General features: G+C 41.0%; 4 protein-coding genes across 6 annotated transcripts; 2 read left to right on the top strand and 2 right to left on the bottom strand.

Moving 5' to 3' along the window:
- The first annotated feature begins 1,151 nt into the window (after positions 1-1,151).
- LOC110863428 (vegetative cell wall protein gp1) lies at positions 1,152-3,555 on the top strand. The gene is made up of 4 exons (XM_022112739.1): positions 1,152-1,374; positions 1,448-2,820; positions 3,120-3,302; positions 3,361-3,555. Exons 1-4 carry the CDS (start codon positions 1,152-1,154, stop codon positions 3,553-3,555), a joined length of 1,974 nt encoding a protein of 657 aa, XP_021968431.1.
- A 1,078-nt stretch (positions 3,556-4,633) lies between these two features.
- On the top strand, positions 4,634-6,088 carry LOC118433769 (cell wall integrity and stress response component 2-like). The gene is made up of 3 exons (XM_035845998.1): positions 4,634-5,170; positions 5,251-5,433; positions 5,507-6,088. Exons 1-3 carry the CDS (start codon positions 4,685-4,687, stop codon positions 5,684-5,686), a joined length of 849 nt encoding a protein of 282 aa, XP_035701891.1. The 5' UTR covers positions 4,634-4,684; the 3' UTR covers positions 5,687-6,088.
- Positions 6,089-9,016: 2,928 nt separating this feature from the next.
- On the bottom strand, positions 9,017-12,948 carry LOC110863437 (mucin-2). Of its 2 annotated transcripts, none has more exons than XM_035860797.1 (4): positions 12,593-12,948; positions 11,575-12,197; positions 10,345-11,188; positions 9,017-10,277 (listed from the first exon to the last, which is right to left on the bottom strand). In XM_035860797.1, the coding sequence occupies exons 1-4, from the start codon at positions 12,778-12,780 to the stop codon at positions 9,182-9,184; spliced, it is 2,751 nt and encodes a 916-aa protein (XP_035716690.1). In that variant the 5' UTR covers positions 12,781-12,948; the 3' UTR covers positions 9,017-9,181. The 2 variants fall into 2 exon arrangements, with proteins under 2 accessions (XP_035716690.1, XP_035716686.1); XM_035860793.1 differs by having other exon boundaries at positions 11,224-12,197; positions 12,593-12,943.
- Positions 12,949-14,189: 1,241 nt separating this feature from the next.
- Positions 14,190-15,247, bottom strand: LOC110841928. 2 transcript variants are annotated; one of them, XM_022087628.2, is made up of 5 exons: positions 15,081-15,247; positions 14,931-15,011; positions 14,671-14,853; positions 14,439-14,604; positions 14,190-14,354 (listed from the first exon to the last, which is right to left on the bottom strand). In XM_022087628.2, the coding sequence occupies exons 1-5, from the start codon at positions 15,132-15,134 to the stop codon at positions 14,269-14,271; spliced, it is 570 nt and encodes a 189-aa protein (XP_021943320.1). In that variant the 5' UTR covers positions 15,135-15,247; the 3' UTR covers positions 14,190-14,268. The 2 variants fall into 2 exon arrangements, with proteins under 2 accessions (XP_021943320.1, XP_021943319.1); XM_022087627.2 differs by having other exon boundaries at positions 14,190-14,604; positions 15,081-15,242.
- Between the last annotated feature and the right edge of the window lie 198 nt (positions 15,248-15,445).

Here is a 15,445-nt window from a genome sequence, read left to right on the forward strand (position 1 = left end):
TCCAATCTCCGTATTAGTAATGTCTGATAATAAGATGCATACATAATAATACATATACAATATACTATGTGTTACTTCACGATATGTGTATAAAAATTTTGACGCATTATCACTGCAATTGATTAATGGACACCTACAAATTATGATCAATGTTAATTATTCATCCTTTCTTACACACTTTTCAAGATTTAAACCAATCTGAAAATATAGCTCGTTATAATTATTTTACAACAGAAATAAAGAATTGGAAAAACTTATCAACGATTAAGGTGGGTTTATACTTCACTCCTTGTTAACTTGCCCTAATGTTATAATTTAACTATGGCGCAAGTTATGCAGGAGTAACGCATAAACGCAGCTTTAGGGAAATGAGAGCTAATTGAAAAAAAACAGGGCAAATCAATTGATCTTTGACCTTGATTTGCTGCCCAGCATAGAATATTAGGTGGCATGACAGCTTTTACTCGCGACCTCAAGGGCTACAAGATACATTTACACAATTTGGAAATTTTCACGCAAAACCACATGCCCGTCTCTTTGGGGCCTCTTCATTTACCTGCTGGTGATTCAAAACCTCGGTACACAGCAATGAATGATGAAGTTGAGCATAAAAAGGTGACGATGTCTGATGAATATTTTAATTGAATAATATGCATAGATTAAATTCCAGACGTCAATAAGTTTATGGATCTTCGAAATAAATCCCTGCAATAAATAACTAACAAATTTTACATCATGCTGACCATCCATCACAATTAGACGTACGTACTTATAAATAATCGTTTCTCGGAGCCTCCAAATATGCAAATGGTGACATCAGTCGCCTTGATCAACATTTTTATAATTTGCGTACTCGGCATCGTTAACCTGTTTAACCAGGAAGGGATTAAGGTCAGAAGCAATAGATAAAGTGGATGCTTACTTTTTCATGTGTATCATTTATCCTGACGGAATGGCGTATCATATTAAGCTCGGGGAAATCACGGAGCTTAAGATTACATTCAACACCAAAACAATAATTATCATTTTAATAAAATAACTTTCACGGATAAATCTCCGGACGCGATTGGGAATTATGAGAAATAGTTAACCTTTTCTAATTGGGCAGTGCGCATCGTTTGCAATAAAACGCGTTCAATTATAAGTTAAAAATGTTGAAGAAAATAATAGTATCAACTTCTCTCATTCTTACCTTTGTAACCTGTTTATCAGCACAGGTTGGTCATGCCGGTTTCAACGATTACGACTTAAAATGGGACATCCAAGGGGATAAAATTATTTTCAGGATTAGAGCAAGAACGAGAGGCTGGGTTGGAATCGGATTAAGTGAGAACAGAGGGATGAATGGTTCTGAACTAATGGTTTGCGGGGGTGGTAAAGTCATTTGACATTACGACAACTACAATTGTGCCAACAACAACAACCCCAAGTTCAACAACGACAACAGGCGCCCCACCAACTACAAACTCGCCACCAACGTCCGACACGCCCCCAACGTCCGATACGCCACCTACATCCGACACGACACCAACGTCCGACACGCCCCCAACGTCCGATACGCCACCTACATCCGACACGACACCAACGTCCGACACGCCCCCAACGTCCGATACGCCACCTACATCCGACACGCCTCCAACGCCACCTACATCCGACACGCCACCAACGTCCGACACGCCTCCAACGCCACCAACGTCCGACACGCCTCCAACGCCACCAACGTCCGACACGCCTCCAACGCCACCAACGTCCGACACGCCTCCAACGCCACCAACGTCCGATACGCCCCCAACATCCGATACGATACCAACCTCCGACACGCCACCAACCTCCGACACGCCACCAACGTCCGATACGCCACCGACATCTGATACGCCACCTACATCCGATACGCCCCCAACATCCGATACGCCACCGACATCTGATACGCCACCAACCTCCGATACGCCACCGACATCTGATACGCCACCAACCTCCGATACGCCCCCAACATCCGATACGCCACCGACATCTGATACGCCACCAACCTCCGATACGCCCCCAACATCCGATACGCCACCGACATCTGATACGCCACCAACCTCCGATACGCCCCCAACATCCGATACGCCACCGACATCTGATACGCCACCAACCTCCGATACGCCCCCAACATCCGATACGCCACCGACATCTGATACGCCACCAACCTCCGATACGCCCCCAACATCCGATACGCCACCGACATCTGATACGCCACCAACCTCCGATACGCCCCCAACATCCGATACGCCACCGACATCTGATACGCCACCAACCTCCGATACGCCCCCAACATCCGATACGCCACCGACATCTGATACGCCACCAACCTCCGATACGCCCCCAACATCCGATACGCCACCGACATCTGATACGCCACCAACCTCCGATACGCCCCCAACATCCGATACGCCACCGACATCTGATACGCCACCAACCTCCGATACGCCCCCAACATCCGATACGCCACCGACGTCTGATACGCCACCAACCTCCGATACGCCCCCAACATCCGATACGCCACCGACATCTGATACGCCACCAACCTCTGATACGCCCCCAACATCCGATACGCCACCGACATCTGATACGCCACCGACCTCCGATACGCCACCAACCTCCGATACGCCCCCAACATCCGATACGCCACCGACATCTGATACGCCACCTACATCCGATACGCCATCTACATCCGTAACGCCACCGGTCACGACATTCCTTCGGTTGGGGTTGAAGGATGGGAAAGCTCATCTTAGCAAAGAAATAGAACTGCTTCAATCTGACGAAATCTATACAGAAGTAATTGCATATATTCATAAAATTTATACACTCGTTGGCAACTGGTATTAAATTATTACCAGGCGGAGTACATATATAACTCAACCGGCATAGTAATAACGATCATTTCGGTTTGGTAATGTTGTGGAATGAAATATGTACCACTCAGAAACGAACTATTACAAATCTAGTGCGAGGTTATTAGAAAATCTATATCAGCGAGGAGTATATATGTGACTCTACCGGATGCTGTACAATGTATTTATTTTATGGCTTCATAAAAAGCAAAATTGTCATTATGATTATTTTTTAATTATTAGAGAAGAATCGGATCTGCAACCGGACTTGGCAGTCAGTACCCTGGAACTGCGTGGCAGTTCGTTAGCGCAGTCGAAACATATGACCAGTTTCTAAATCCGGAAGATCCTTTCGAGTGGTTCACAACGGTCGTGTGGGAGAGACAATTGACATCAAACGATACTAGGGACATTCAGATTGTTGAGGTATATTTTACTTTTGAATTTGTTGAATTCGAATACCCAACTATTTACAAATTTGCAGTATCAACGTGTCTACCTCTTGATGGCATTCGGTGTAAATGACGTTATCGCAGATCACGGTGCACAACACAGACTAGCTGTCGTAGTCGATTTCCTAACTTCGACTAATTCTGCAACGAGGACAATTTCTTCGAACTGGAGCTACAGTTCATTATTGCTACTTACTTCATGCACAATTTATTTTTTCAAACTTTAATTTAAGCAACTGAGTTTGCATTGCAGCTACTTTGTCATAATAATATTATTATTTTGTTTCTTTAATAAAAGTTTGTATCTTGATGATTCTCACTGTTCTCAGTTATTATTGGGTATTCATTTACGAAATAAATCTTTGTTAATATAGAAATAGATAACTTTTCAAAGAAATTTTAACGAAATTTCAAACTTAATTGGTTATTATCACGTTGCAAAGATTATATTAAAATAATATTTTTTGGTACGTGGAGGAGCATCTGCATTTCAGTCCAAACATATGTATGTATGACTTTCATTAATTATGCACAATTATGAACAAGTTAGTGACCCTTCAATGGGGGGGCCTTCATTCACTTCCTTCGTTGCCAGACTACTAATAATTAAGGACACTCATGCCATTAAAGACTAATTGCGAAGTTCCACGTCTCATATATACATCGCGTATCTGACTGGTCCAACAATAAGTAGCATCCTCACGAAATTTCAAATTAATTTATATTTAATACTCACTAATTTGAATCCAATAAAATTATTCCATATTGTGGTGATGTAATTGCTGGACGTGATGGACCACTTACCCACGAACTTAAACCTAAAGCCCCACAAACGAAGTGACTCACCAATTCATCGTCAGAATTCTACCTTATCTACATGCATAAGTGCATACTCCATTTTAGATTTAGTAATCCGAAATGTTTTTATTCAGTGAACGCCACATGATTTAAAGTTATTTTTATAATCTACGCTAATCCTCACTGAAGAAGAAGTCATATATCATATGTAGTGTACATAAATAATAGAAATTGATCACATGATGCTGCCATTGCTTATACCCTATCACAATGATTAAACGTTTCTCGTCATTACAACACTATTCAAACCATGATTCATCCGTACCTGCTTCTAATTATACATGCTAGCCAGAGGGTCCAACTGGACAATGATAAGCCAAGGAACAAAAGGCAGAACTCTGGGTATGAATAGAGATAAGAGGTGATTGAAAGATATATCTAAATATATTGTCAAAAGATGAATAAAACCTGGTACATGACATGATTTTAGGAACAGTTGCTAAATTTCTCTCGTCGTCCTATTACAGAAATAATTTAGTTTGCTCGACAAGAATAAAAATGACGAAATATTTGGTTTTCTCCCTTCTACTAGCAGTGATCCTTGTATCTTTTTCCTCGGCACAAGTTGGTCATGAAGATTTCGAAGAGTACGATCTCACATGGACCATCACTGGAGACAAGATTCGGTTCAGGGCGAGGGTGAAAACAGGTGGGTGGGTGGGAATTGGTCTCAATACGAAGCGAGGCATGGAAGGAGCTGAGCTTATGATTTCTGGTGTAACTAAGGCAAATGATATAACTACTCCCACCACTCCCACCACCACTCAAGCAACAACCACTCCCACAACGACTCAAGAAGCGTCCACTCCAACAACTACTCAGGAATCAACGACCCCCACAACTACTCAAGCAACAACAACAACCAGTCCCACAACGACTCAAGAATCAACGACTCCAACAACTACTCCAGAATCAAGCACAACTAGTTCATCCTCATCCTCAGCAATCCACATTCTTCAAGGAGGGGACCAAGCATATGATTACGTAATTGTCATTTAATTTCATGAGTAAATAAATACATTAACTGGCATGCACAATTTTCTCAATTTTGTATCACATTGCAGCGTTACGTCGGAATTGTTAACGATATCGGGGGCGTATATCCAGGAAATGCATGGAGATTTTTGACCGGAACTGAGCAACTCGAGCGAGAAGATGACGCCGACGATCCCCTAGAAACCTTTACCACGGTTGAGTGGGAACGAGATCTGACCACGTCGGACCAGTCTGATATACAAATTACTCGAGTAAGTTGGGCAGGAAGGGATTAAGACTTATCTTTGCTTTGGTGTTTAATTAATAAATTCTACCCACCAACAGGGACAACCAATTTATCTTATGATGGCATATGGTGTAAATGATGTAATAAATTATCACCAACCTCAGCACAGAGAGACTGAGATTGTTGACCTTTTCAACCCTAATGCAGCTGGAAGAGTCAACTTTAATATTATATACAGTTTAACATCGGTTGTAACATTGTTGTGGATTATGGCGTAAAGTGTTTTGAATAAGTCTAATGTGACTTGAAGGATTTGATAATAAAATGACATGAAAATGCATGAGATGATAAATATTACGTGTTTGGGTGTACCTTGCAAACATAAAGATCTGTATTTGTGTAGTATATCTAGTCTACCAGTAACTCGACGATCGTTCTTTAGTTAGTTGGTCGTCATTTATTCACATGCTATTCCTTGATCAGTGCAATTTAGTGACTATAAGTCGCTATTTTATGGTATCCGTACAGTTAATTAGTGTGTATTTCTAATAGTAAGTAGGACCACTCATTATTCTAAATTCCTACTGGGCTTTTGTAAGATAACTGAGTCCTAGAAGAAAAAGAAATTATTCGGTAGTAGTACATCCTTTGTAATAAATACTATCCAAAGTGTACACACGGTTCCATGTAAAATATATCACAATTTTTCTTATGTAATACATACAATGAGTCAATTTCAATGCAAATGATGAATAATTTATTTACTAGGCCATTTTGACTCTACAATAAAATAATTTTAAAAAAAACATTCTTAGGCGAGGCGCTGCTAAAAGTGAAAAACAAGGCCTATTTTTTAAATATCTCGTACCTTTATCTTTGTAACAGGAGTTGTTAGCTTTGCATTACCGCGAGGCCAAACATATTGACCGTGCAATATACCACTCCGTTTATTAAGTAGCTTCAGCTACTTTATGTGAAGACTTTGTCTGTCTGTCTGTCTGTCTGTCTGTCTGTCTGTCTGTCTGTCTGTCTGTCCGTCTGTCTGTCAGCAGGATATCAGGAGAACGGATCGAGATAATCGAAATCGGTTTTCGCCATCATACATAGGACCCCAGGGGGAGGATCCTATCAACTTTTGGGGGCAACCGGACCACACCCCCTTTGGCGACAGGGGGTGTGGTCGGGGCAAAATGAGATTTTTAGTGCAATTTAATCTATAGGTGAAATAGAGTAAAATTATGTGTTCCGGAGTTGTGCCACACCCCCTCGGCGCCAGGGGGTGTGGTTGGGGCAAAATGAGATTTTTAGTGCAATTTAATCTATGGGTAAAATTAGGTGAAATTGAGTGAAATTAAATGAAATTAAGTGAAATTAAGTGCTTCCCCGATTGTGCCACACCCCCTCGGCCCCAGGGGGTGTGGTTGGGGCAAAATGAGATTTTTAGTGCAATTTATTCTATGGGTAAAATTAAGTGAAATTGAGTGAAATTAAATGAAATTAAGTGAAATTAAGTGAAATTGAGTGTTTCCCCGATTTTGCCGCACCCCTTCGGCGCCAGCGGGTGTGGTTGGGGCAAAATGAGATTTTTAGTGCAATTTAATCTATAGGTGAAATAGAGCAAAATTATGTGTTCCGGAGTTGTGCCACACCCCCTAGGCGCCAAGGGTGTGGTTGGGGCAAAATGAGATTTTTATAAAAAATTAATCTATAGATGAAATAGAGTGAAATTAAGTGTTCCCGAGTTGTTCCACACCCCCTCGTCGCCAGGGGGTGTGGTCGGGGCAAAATGAGATTTTTACAAAAAATTAATCTATAGGTGAAATAGAGTGAAATTAAGTGTTCCCGAGTTGTGGTGGGACCGTTTGGGGTGAAGTACGTCTGAAGCTACTTCCGTATGCGCGTTTGCGACGGTTTATTACAAAAGCGAGTAGCAACACAAATAAAAATTTGCTGCTAAAAAATTCAATTATTGCTAATTAAAATAAACGAATATTGCTTCAAAAGGGTTATAAGTGGAGTTTGCAAAAACTATTGCAGAGGACCAATAGTATAGGATTTAATTTAGGTATAGGATTTCGTTCCTTAAATTGTAGACCCACGGTTTGCATTTACAATTACTGTTTTGACGACCTGTGCAAGGAAATCAAAGGTAATTGATACTGAAACATTAGCTATTTAAAATTCCCCTCTGTCTCAGGAGGCTGGTGTAATTAATGAATATATGTCCTAATTTCATGGGGGGATGCAAGGTTCTATAATGTGGATGTTGCGTGGGACTATTTCGACGGGTTTGTATTTGAAGAAATTAAAATGCCGACGCATGAATAAGGAGATAAATGATAATTTTGAGAACCCAGATTTTGTTCCTGCGAATTAATTCTCGCGAATATATTATTATTTGCTAAGAGCTTAGCGTAAAATGTTTGGCCTCGCGGTGATGCAAAGCCACCAACTCCTGTTACAAAGATAAAGGTACGAGATATTTAAAAAATAGGCCTTGTTTTTCACTTTTAGCAGCGCCTCGCCTAAGAATGTTTTTTTAAAAATTATTTTATTTCATGGATTTTAGGTGATACACATTTTGAGACAATTATTTGCACTCCTCAAAATTGTTACACTATTTTTTAAATATTGTCAGTTTTTTTAAATGAAGACATTTGATTGTTTTTCGTTACAAAATTAGTTGAAGGTCGCAAAATTATTTTCCCTCTAATTCCTCATTGGCCAAAAATGGCAATTTCGTAAACACAGCTATTTGTATCTAGAAAATTATATTGGTAGCTAGTAACAACTAGCTTGGAGTATTGAAATTCTGATGAAGAATGCTTAGCAACATAAATAGTTTCAGATGCATCCATCAAAACTTTTTCAGTTTTGGACCGATTTCAGTAGGATTTGTTTTAAATAATGCTCAATCGATTTCTGCGTGATAAAATCAGGTTTCTCGCACATGGTCCTTTGGCACAAGTCTCTCAAATTTTGATTTTAAAGTTTCAAATCGAAATTTGAGAGCCAAGGATAAAACTTTTCTATCGGGCATATTGAAAAACTGCATCTCCTCGTTCTCCTCTGCACGATTGCTCTTTACATCATTTGCGTAGGATTAACCGTTTAGGCTCTAGCCTCGCTGACAGTTTCAAAGGGTGTATACGAAAGCATACTTAGGCTTCGCCGTAACCATGGTGACGCTTTTTTGCGGGCACCCATGTTTACTTTTGCCTCACCTAAGAAAAATAGTTTATTAGCCGTGAGGAGAGCTTTAAATCAAATACTTGGTAACAAAATATAACAAATTTCTAGTAGTTTTTTATTCATTTCGTAACGCAAATTTACAGAATACAATTTTAACTCGTTTGAAAATATTTAGAATACAGATGAATATGCTAATTTTTTAAATTCTGATAATTACATATATGTTGTTGTGTACGTAACTTAAAGTTGATGTTTAGCTTGTTGGGTCAAAAATGGTCAAATATTTGTACAGTGTAGAAAAAACATGATATACAAAAAATGCGATCGAATTTGGGACACCATTATTATTTACTTGAGTGTGACATTTAAATTCTTTGATGAAGAATGTGAATACTTCGTAAAATGCAGTTTGATCGTTAACTTTTTAAATTAATTATTGTAATTTATTAGTTTTTCTAAATATTTAAGTGTCAAGTCCTTAGTTTAAGAACAAGCATTACTGTGGAATAGTTTGATTTATTAGTTACGTATCACCTATGATGTATATAATTGTAGACTTACGATTAATGACATTCTAATTTCTATACCATTCTCGACAATATAATAGCTATTTGAACAAGAAAAACAGTTCTGCCAAAAATTGTGGGTGCACTAGATTCCGTAGAAGTTTCAGTAGATGTTGGAACAGTCACGCTTGTTGGCGTCGTTCGTGCGGTCGTCGTAGGTACGGTGGTAGTCGTGGTCAGAACCGTTGTTGTTTGGAAACTTGTCGTTTGCACGGTCGTCATTTGTGTCGGTTGTGTAGTCGATTCGGTTGGAGTACAATCAACCAAATGCGGCAGATTGCATTTTAGTTCGATTGGATCAAACAAAAGCTGCCCAGGACATTGAAAAACCTGAGAATAACCTTGTTGACAAATGAAAAATGATGCACACTCTGTGGGATGCGGATAAACTCCATCTGGTCTTCCAGAACATTGCAATTCACAGATGACCCAATCGGAGAGGACGCATCGCAACTCAATGGGATGAAATAATAAAGGTTCCGGACATTGGTAAGAGGTGCTTGTTCCTCCTTCACAAATGGCAAACGACGCGCAACTTGAAGGGTGTGGATAAACACCGTCGGTGCGATTTGAGCAGTCAAATGTGTCGGGGACTAAAGTTGTGGTGGCGGAAGTTGGACCGCTGGTCGGATTTTGTGTAGTTGGACCGCTGGTTGGTTGTGTTGTAGGCCCTGTTGTTGCAGTTGGGTCGGTCACAGAAGGCCAACATCCCTCACGAATACTTCCCAAGGTACCGGACTCATCTGAACGATATGTGATACCATATCCCCTCTCGTCAACCACGGTTTCTGGCAAAATGCACCGATAATTCCCTTCGTAATTAGAGCTGTCATACAGAGTCCACACATGGTTTCCTGTGAGGAAGTATGAACCATAGCTGATCCCAACGTCCGCCGAATCCCCAGATAATACTCGTCGGGTTCCGTTAAGTTCAGTCTCCTGGTAGAAAGTAATTTGTTTTGCTGTCTGGTCAGCATCCCCGAATCGGGTGACGTAGACATAGGTACCGCTCTGAAATTCTCGTTCCACACAAATTGGACTGTTCGCTAGTACCGGTGGAAGGTATGGCTGATCACATTGGACGGGAGATTGACAGGGATGAACTACCCAACTATATAAAAGTATAAAGAGAATAAATTGAGTTTTCGGTGAATTGAGGTGCCGAAAATCATACTTACAGTCCACTTGCTTCAAACGATGCATAATTAGTAGTTCCAGGAATTGTGTGAAGTCCTCCAGCATTTGTCACATGAATGTTTTCTCCTCGGCAACCGGTTTCCAGGAATATCCGGACATATTGTTGTGTGGATGGTGCCGCCGTGGATGGGATATCTGTAGTAGTTGGACCGCTTGTAGGACCTTGCGTAGTTGGACCACTGGTTGGATCTTGTGTAGTTGGACCGCTGGTTGGATCTTGCGTAGTTGGACCGCTGGTTGGATCTTGCGTAGTTGGACCGCTGGTTGGATCTTGCGTAGTTGGACCGCTGGTTGGATCTTGCGTAGTTGGACCGCTGGTTGGATCTTGCGTAGTTGGACCGCTGGTTGGATCTTGCGTAGTTGGACCGCTGGTTGGATCTTGCGTAGTTGGACCGCTGGTTGGATCTTGCGTAGTTGGACCGCTGGTTGGATCTTGCGTAGTTGGACCGGTGGTTGGATCTTGCGTGGTTGGACCGCTGGTTGGATCTTGCGTGGTTGGACCGCTGGTTGGATCTTGCGTAGTTGGACCACTGGTTGGATCTTGCGTAGTTGGACCGCTGGTTGGATCTTGCGTAGTTGGACCGCTGGTTGGATCTTGCGTAGTTGGACCGCTGGTTGGATCTTGCGTAGTTGGACCGGTGGTTGGATCTTGCGTGGTTGGACCACTGGTTGGATCTTGTGTAGTTGGACCGCTGGTTGGATCTTGCGTAGTTGGACCGCTGGTTGGATCTTGCGTAGTTGGACCGCTGGTTGGATCTTGCGTAGTTGGACCGCTGGTTGGATCTTGCGTAGTTGGACCGCTGGTTGGATCTTGCGTAGTTGGACCACTGGTTGGATCTTGGTAGTGGCGGTAGTTGGACCGCTGGTTGGATCTTGCGTAGTTGGACCGCTGGTTGGATCTTGCGTAGTTGGACCGCTGGTTGGATCTTGCGTAGTTGGACCGCTGGTTGGATCTTGCGTAGTTGGACCACTGGTTGGATCTTGTGTAGTTGGACCGCTGGTTGGATCTTGCGTAGTTGGACCGCTGGTTGGATCTTGCGTAGTTGGACCGCTGGTTGGATCTTGCGTAGTTGGACCGCTGGTTGGATCTTGCGTAGTTGGACCGCTGGTTGGATCTTGCGTAGTTGGACCACTGGTTGGATCTTGTGTAGTTGGACCGCTGGTTGGATCTTGCGTAGTTGGACCGCTGGTTGGATCTTGCGTAGTTGGACCGCTGGTTGGATCTTGCGTAGTTGGACCGCTGGTTGGATCTTGCGTAGTTGGACCGGTGGTTGGATCTTGCGTGGTTGGACCGCTAGTTGGATCTTGCGTAGTTGGACCACTGGTTGGATTTTCTGTAGTTGAAGTGGGGCCATCTGTAGTTGGGGACGTGGGGGGTGTTGCTGTGGGCATGGTTGTCGGTGCAGTTGGATCTGTTACAAGAGGATCACACCCTTCTCGAATACTCCCGACGGTACCTGCCTCATTCGCTACATAAGTTATCCCGTAACCCCGCTCATTAACAGCAGGGTCGGCTGTGATACACCTCGAATTTCCATCGAAATTGGGACCTTCATACAACGTCCAACTATGATTTCCAGTGTGAAAATAAGAAACATAGCTAAGATTTAGTTCTTCAATCGACTCCGAAATTGTTCTTGGAGTTCCATCTAAATTTGCCGCCGAGTTAAATACGATGGACTTTGCAGCTTGGTTAGCATCACCAAAACGCGAGACATAAATTCCACTCCCTGTAGGAAATGTGTAATCCTCACAAACAGGTTCTTGTCCGAGTGTTGGAGGACTATCGAAGGCGTCGCATGACGGATACAAAGGACAGGGATTGACTATCCAACTGTATAAATCATAATTAAGCATAAATAAGTTATTATTTAGACAATACAATCCTTATAATGAAGTGCAGTACAAAGTACGGTGCATATTTCTTGCAGTACAGTGCAAGAAATGTCGAAAAGTTGTAAGATATCAAACACTGGACTGATGAAATATATGCAATACCATAATTTTTGGTTTTGCATTTAATTATGAGGTTAATCAAATTATTGTTAAAACCAGAGGTCGACACCCCAATTTTGCTGCGGCGCGGCGTCCTTATATTAAAGGAATAGGAAATCAAATTTATTAGCGGCGACGTACGAGCGGCGGTGTCAACCTCTGGTTAAAACATTTCCAAACTTGAAATAATTGCAAATAGTCTGAAACAACGTCACTAAATGCCATTGTACTTACAGTCCAAAAATTTGGTATGCCAAATATGCTGCATCAGTTGGGATCGGCCCGTAGCTATTGCCAAGATATGGCGTGCTGCTACTCCCTTGACAACCGACTTCGGTAAACAATCGGACAAATTGCTCCTGGGAAAGACTTGGTGCAATGTAGGAAAGTAAACCAAAAACGAGAAAGTAGAGGTGTCTCATTTTTCTAAAATTGCAATCACTCCGGTAATATGGTCGTTGAGTGAATTGTGGAAGACGAATGAAACATTGTAAGTAAAAGTAAGGTAATTTTTAGCGATTTACGTCACTGTCATTGTTATAAAGATTTTATCAGAAGAATCCGAAACTTTTGAAAGCATTAAGCTCCGTCAAGTTGGAACTATTTTATCGCATTATGTATTATGTATGTTTCCTCATCAGATGGGTATTCCATTACGGTGACTGTGATTGAAAAACGACATCCACGGAGTTTATTCATCATTATGATTCAGTATTTACTTTAGGATTATCCTGAACTTAAGGATTATGGTGCTCATTCTCCTCAGATTTGATGGATAACGAAACTAAAGCCATGGATCAATTTCCAGACCAGATAAGGGACGTAATTGGTGACTGAGAGGACACGCAAAATACGAAACAATGTGTTAGGAGACTGAATTTACAAAATGTTGATGCACAAAGTAATAAAATGTACTTATGTATTACTCATCCTAGGCTCTGATTTCGCATGCAATTCTTTCCAGAAGACCAATGCTGCAATCACTGTGAAGAGTAATTATCCACTTTTCGTCACGTGCAAAGACTTCATTTCATGAGTGCACGTTTGTAACGTCACAGGATATTTTTGGGCAACTAACGTGATTTTTTTCATACTCATACTGGATTTAAATTGTCACAATTGAGATATTTACAGTGACCTAATCAACGATTAACATGAAATAGCTAAATATTTACTAATCAAAGCCACTCTTGCATATTCTTCAACCATTTGCACTTTGATTTCACACATAACATTATCAAAGAACAATGTGGAGTTTCATTTCTGGTTTATCATAAAATTCCTAAGTCTACTAAACATGTATTGAACATACTTCTGCATACCTAAACTGATCCCATGAAAATTATCAACAATACTTACAAACTAGTGACACAGATGTGACGGCATAATCCACTGGCTTGATTTTCATTACAAATGTCTTCGTTATCTTGGTGGCTGATCCTGAGTGAAGTACTGTTCCACAATGAGTAATTTATGTAACTCGCCCGTCAACGTATGAAATAATGCAACTGTTAAGCAACTCCATATTACCGAGTTTTGTAAATAAAAAAAAATTCGTACGACGCTGGAACGATTTCCAATATTACTCGCTCATTCATGAGTTTTTAATCAATTTTCTAGAAATGGAGTATGTAAGACCTGCATGAGTACGCGCTAATTATCTTTCGTGTCAATTGCATTACTCAAGAATGCCAATAAATATTGATTGCAAACTCTTGCATGCATAGTGCAAATAAGTACAAAAGACAAATTTAAAATACACATTTATGAGCAATATGAGTATGTTTCTCCTAATAATCAGTTTAGCAGACATAACATAATTTAACACGAGATTTCTATGTAAAATATTTTTATTAAATTTCAGCTGAACGTTAATACAAATTTGTGACGCCTTTACCTGCCTTGTATTTCTACTGGCATTGACCCAGCAGCTTCCTAATATCATTGCAGGCCGAGGCTTGAGCAAAGACTCCTTTCACAATGTCCAGAATTGGAACTGATGACGGAAAATTTAAGGATGTAAAAATGCGTTGGGACTCGGATGGAGTCGTGGACGAAATTTGTGTCTTATTATTTTCACCAGTAATCAACCCCTCCAACCGGACGGTGGGTGGGACGGGACGCTTACCAGAGCCACTTGGGCGTGGGCTGGTCTGATAATTGAGAAAGGGTACAGAGTGAGGGCCAATGTTGATGCCCAGGGAGCCAAAAAGTCCTGAACTTATTCCCGAAGCGGTCGCAACAACCTGTAGAAAAGACGAATGGATGTGAATTTTGGGAATTAATGCTAACATTTTAGCCGGATTTCACACCTGATTAACGAATCCTCCATTATTAGTTGTTCCAGGCTTGGATCGAGCCGGAATTGGTACCGAAATTTGTGCTGAGGCGTGTGTGGCAGTTTTCTCCTCTTCGCCCAATACGATCAGTTCTGTCGTTGTTTTTATTGGACTTTCCTTCGGTTGTCCAAGAATTCCTTGAATGGAGTTGAGGAGCTACATGCATATTTAGATGTGCTTTATTCCAAACCATGATTTAGCATATCATGACGAAATTTGGAGATATAAATTACCTGGTCAAGAATATTCCGCTGTCTTTCTTGTCGTAGTATTGCGGACTGTGTGTTATTATTTGATAGTACGTTTCCTTTATTCTGCAAATAATTCCAACCAATTTGGTAACCTTCTTGGGCTTGAACGATTTCGAAAATTTAAAAACTCACCATCTCAACAAAGACTGCTAGCACGAGGATACATTTGAAAATTGCGAACTTCATTTTTAATTTGATGTCTATCGATAAGTATAATGGGAACAGTGCTGAAAAGCTTGTGCACACTTGATTTGTGTAACAACAGAAAGCGTGCTACTTCTAATATTATATGGGTCGTGTAGCGTGTTAAATTTGGCACTGGAGATCATATTTCAATATTTATGAGCATATGAGTAATTATGTTAGTTTTAACATCTGTTGATATGATAATGTGACACTAATATAAGAAATTGGTATATGTACAAGTTACACAAGTTAGATTATTTGTACCTTGGGTACATAATCGAAATACAATTTTGAGTATGTCTTTCTCAATT

Source organism: Folsomia candida, unplaced genomic scaffold, assembly GCF_002217175.1.
Source record: "Folsomia candida strain VU population unplaced genomic scaffold, ASM221717v1 Fcan01_Sc001, whole genome shotgun sequence".
NCBI classification, from domain to species: Eukaryota; Metazoa; Arthropoda; class Collembola; order Entomobryomorpha; family Isotomidae; genus Folsomia; species Folsomia candida.

Bases quoted from the DNA above. Each gene is read 5' to 3' on its own strand.
- LOC110863428 (XM_022112739.1), top strand. From the start codon at position 1,152: ATGTTGAAGAAAATAATAGTATCAACTTCTCTCATTCTTACCTTTGTA. The intron at 1,375-1,447 runs GTAAAGTCATTT...CAACGACAACAG, and splicing joins ACTAATGGTTTGCGGGGGTG to GCGCCCCACCAACTACAAAC. The intron at 3,303-3,360 runs GTATATTTTACT...ACAAATTTGCAG, and splicing joins GGGACATTCAGATTGTTGAG to TATCAACGTGTCTACCTCTT.
- LOC118433769 (XM_035845998.1), top strand. From the start codon at position 4,685: ATGACGAAATATTTGGTTTTCTCCCTTCTACTAGCAGTGATCCTTGTA. The intron at 5,171-5,250 runs GTAATTGTCATT...ATCACATTGCAG, and splicing joins GGGACCAAGCATATGATTAC to CGTTACGTCGGAATTGTTAA. The intron at 5,434-5,506 runs GTAAGTTGGGCA...ACCCACCAACAG, and splicing joins CTGATATACAAATTACTCGA to GGACAACCAATTTATCTTAT.
- LOC110863437 (XM_035860793.1), bottom strand. From the start codon at position 12,780: ATGAGACACCTCTACTTTCTCGTTTTTGGTTTACTTTCCTACATTGCA. The intron at 12,198-12,592 runs GTAAGTACAATG...TGATTTATACAG, and splicing joins GCATACCAAATTTTTGGACT to TTGGATAGTCAATCCCTGTC. The intron at 10,278-10,344 runs GTAAGTATGATT...ACTTTTATATAG, and splicing joins TCGTTTGAAGCAAGTGGACT to TTGGGTAGTTCATCCCTGTC.
- LOC110841928 (XM_022087627.2), bottom strand. From the start codon at position 15,134: ATGAAGTTCGCAATTTTCAAATGTATCCTCGTGCTAGCAGTCTTTGTT. The intron at 14,854-14,930 runs GTAATTTATATC...ATATGCATGTAG, and splicing joins AGCGGAATATTCTTGACCAG to CTCCTCAACTCCATTCAAGG. The intron at 14,605-14,670 runs GTGTGAAATCCG...TCTTTTCTACAG, and splicing joins ATGGAGGATTCGTTAATCAG to GTTGTTGCGACCGCTTCGGG.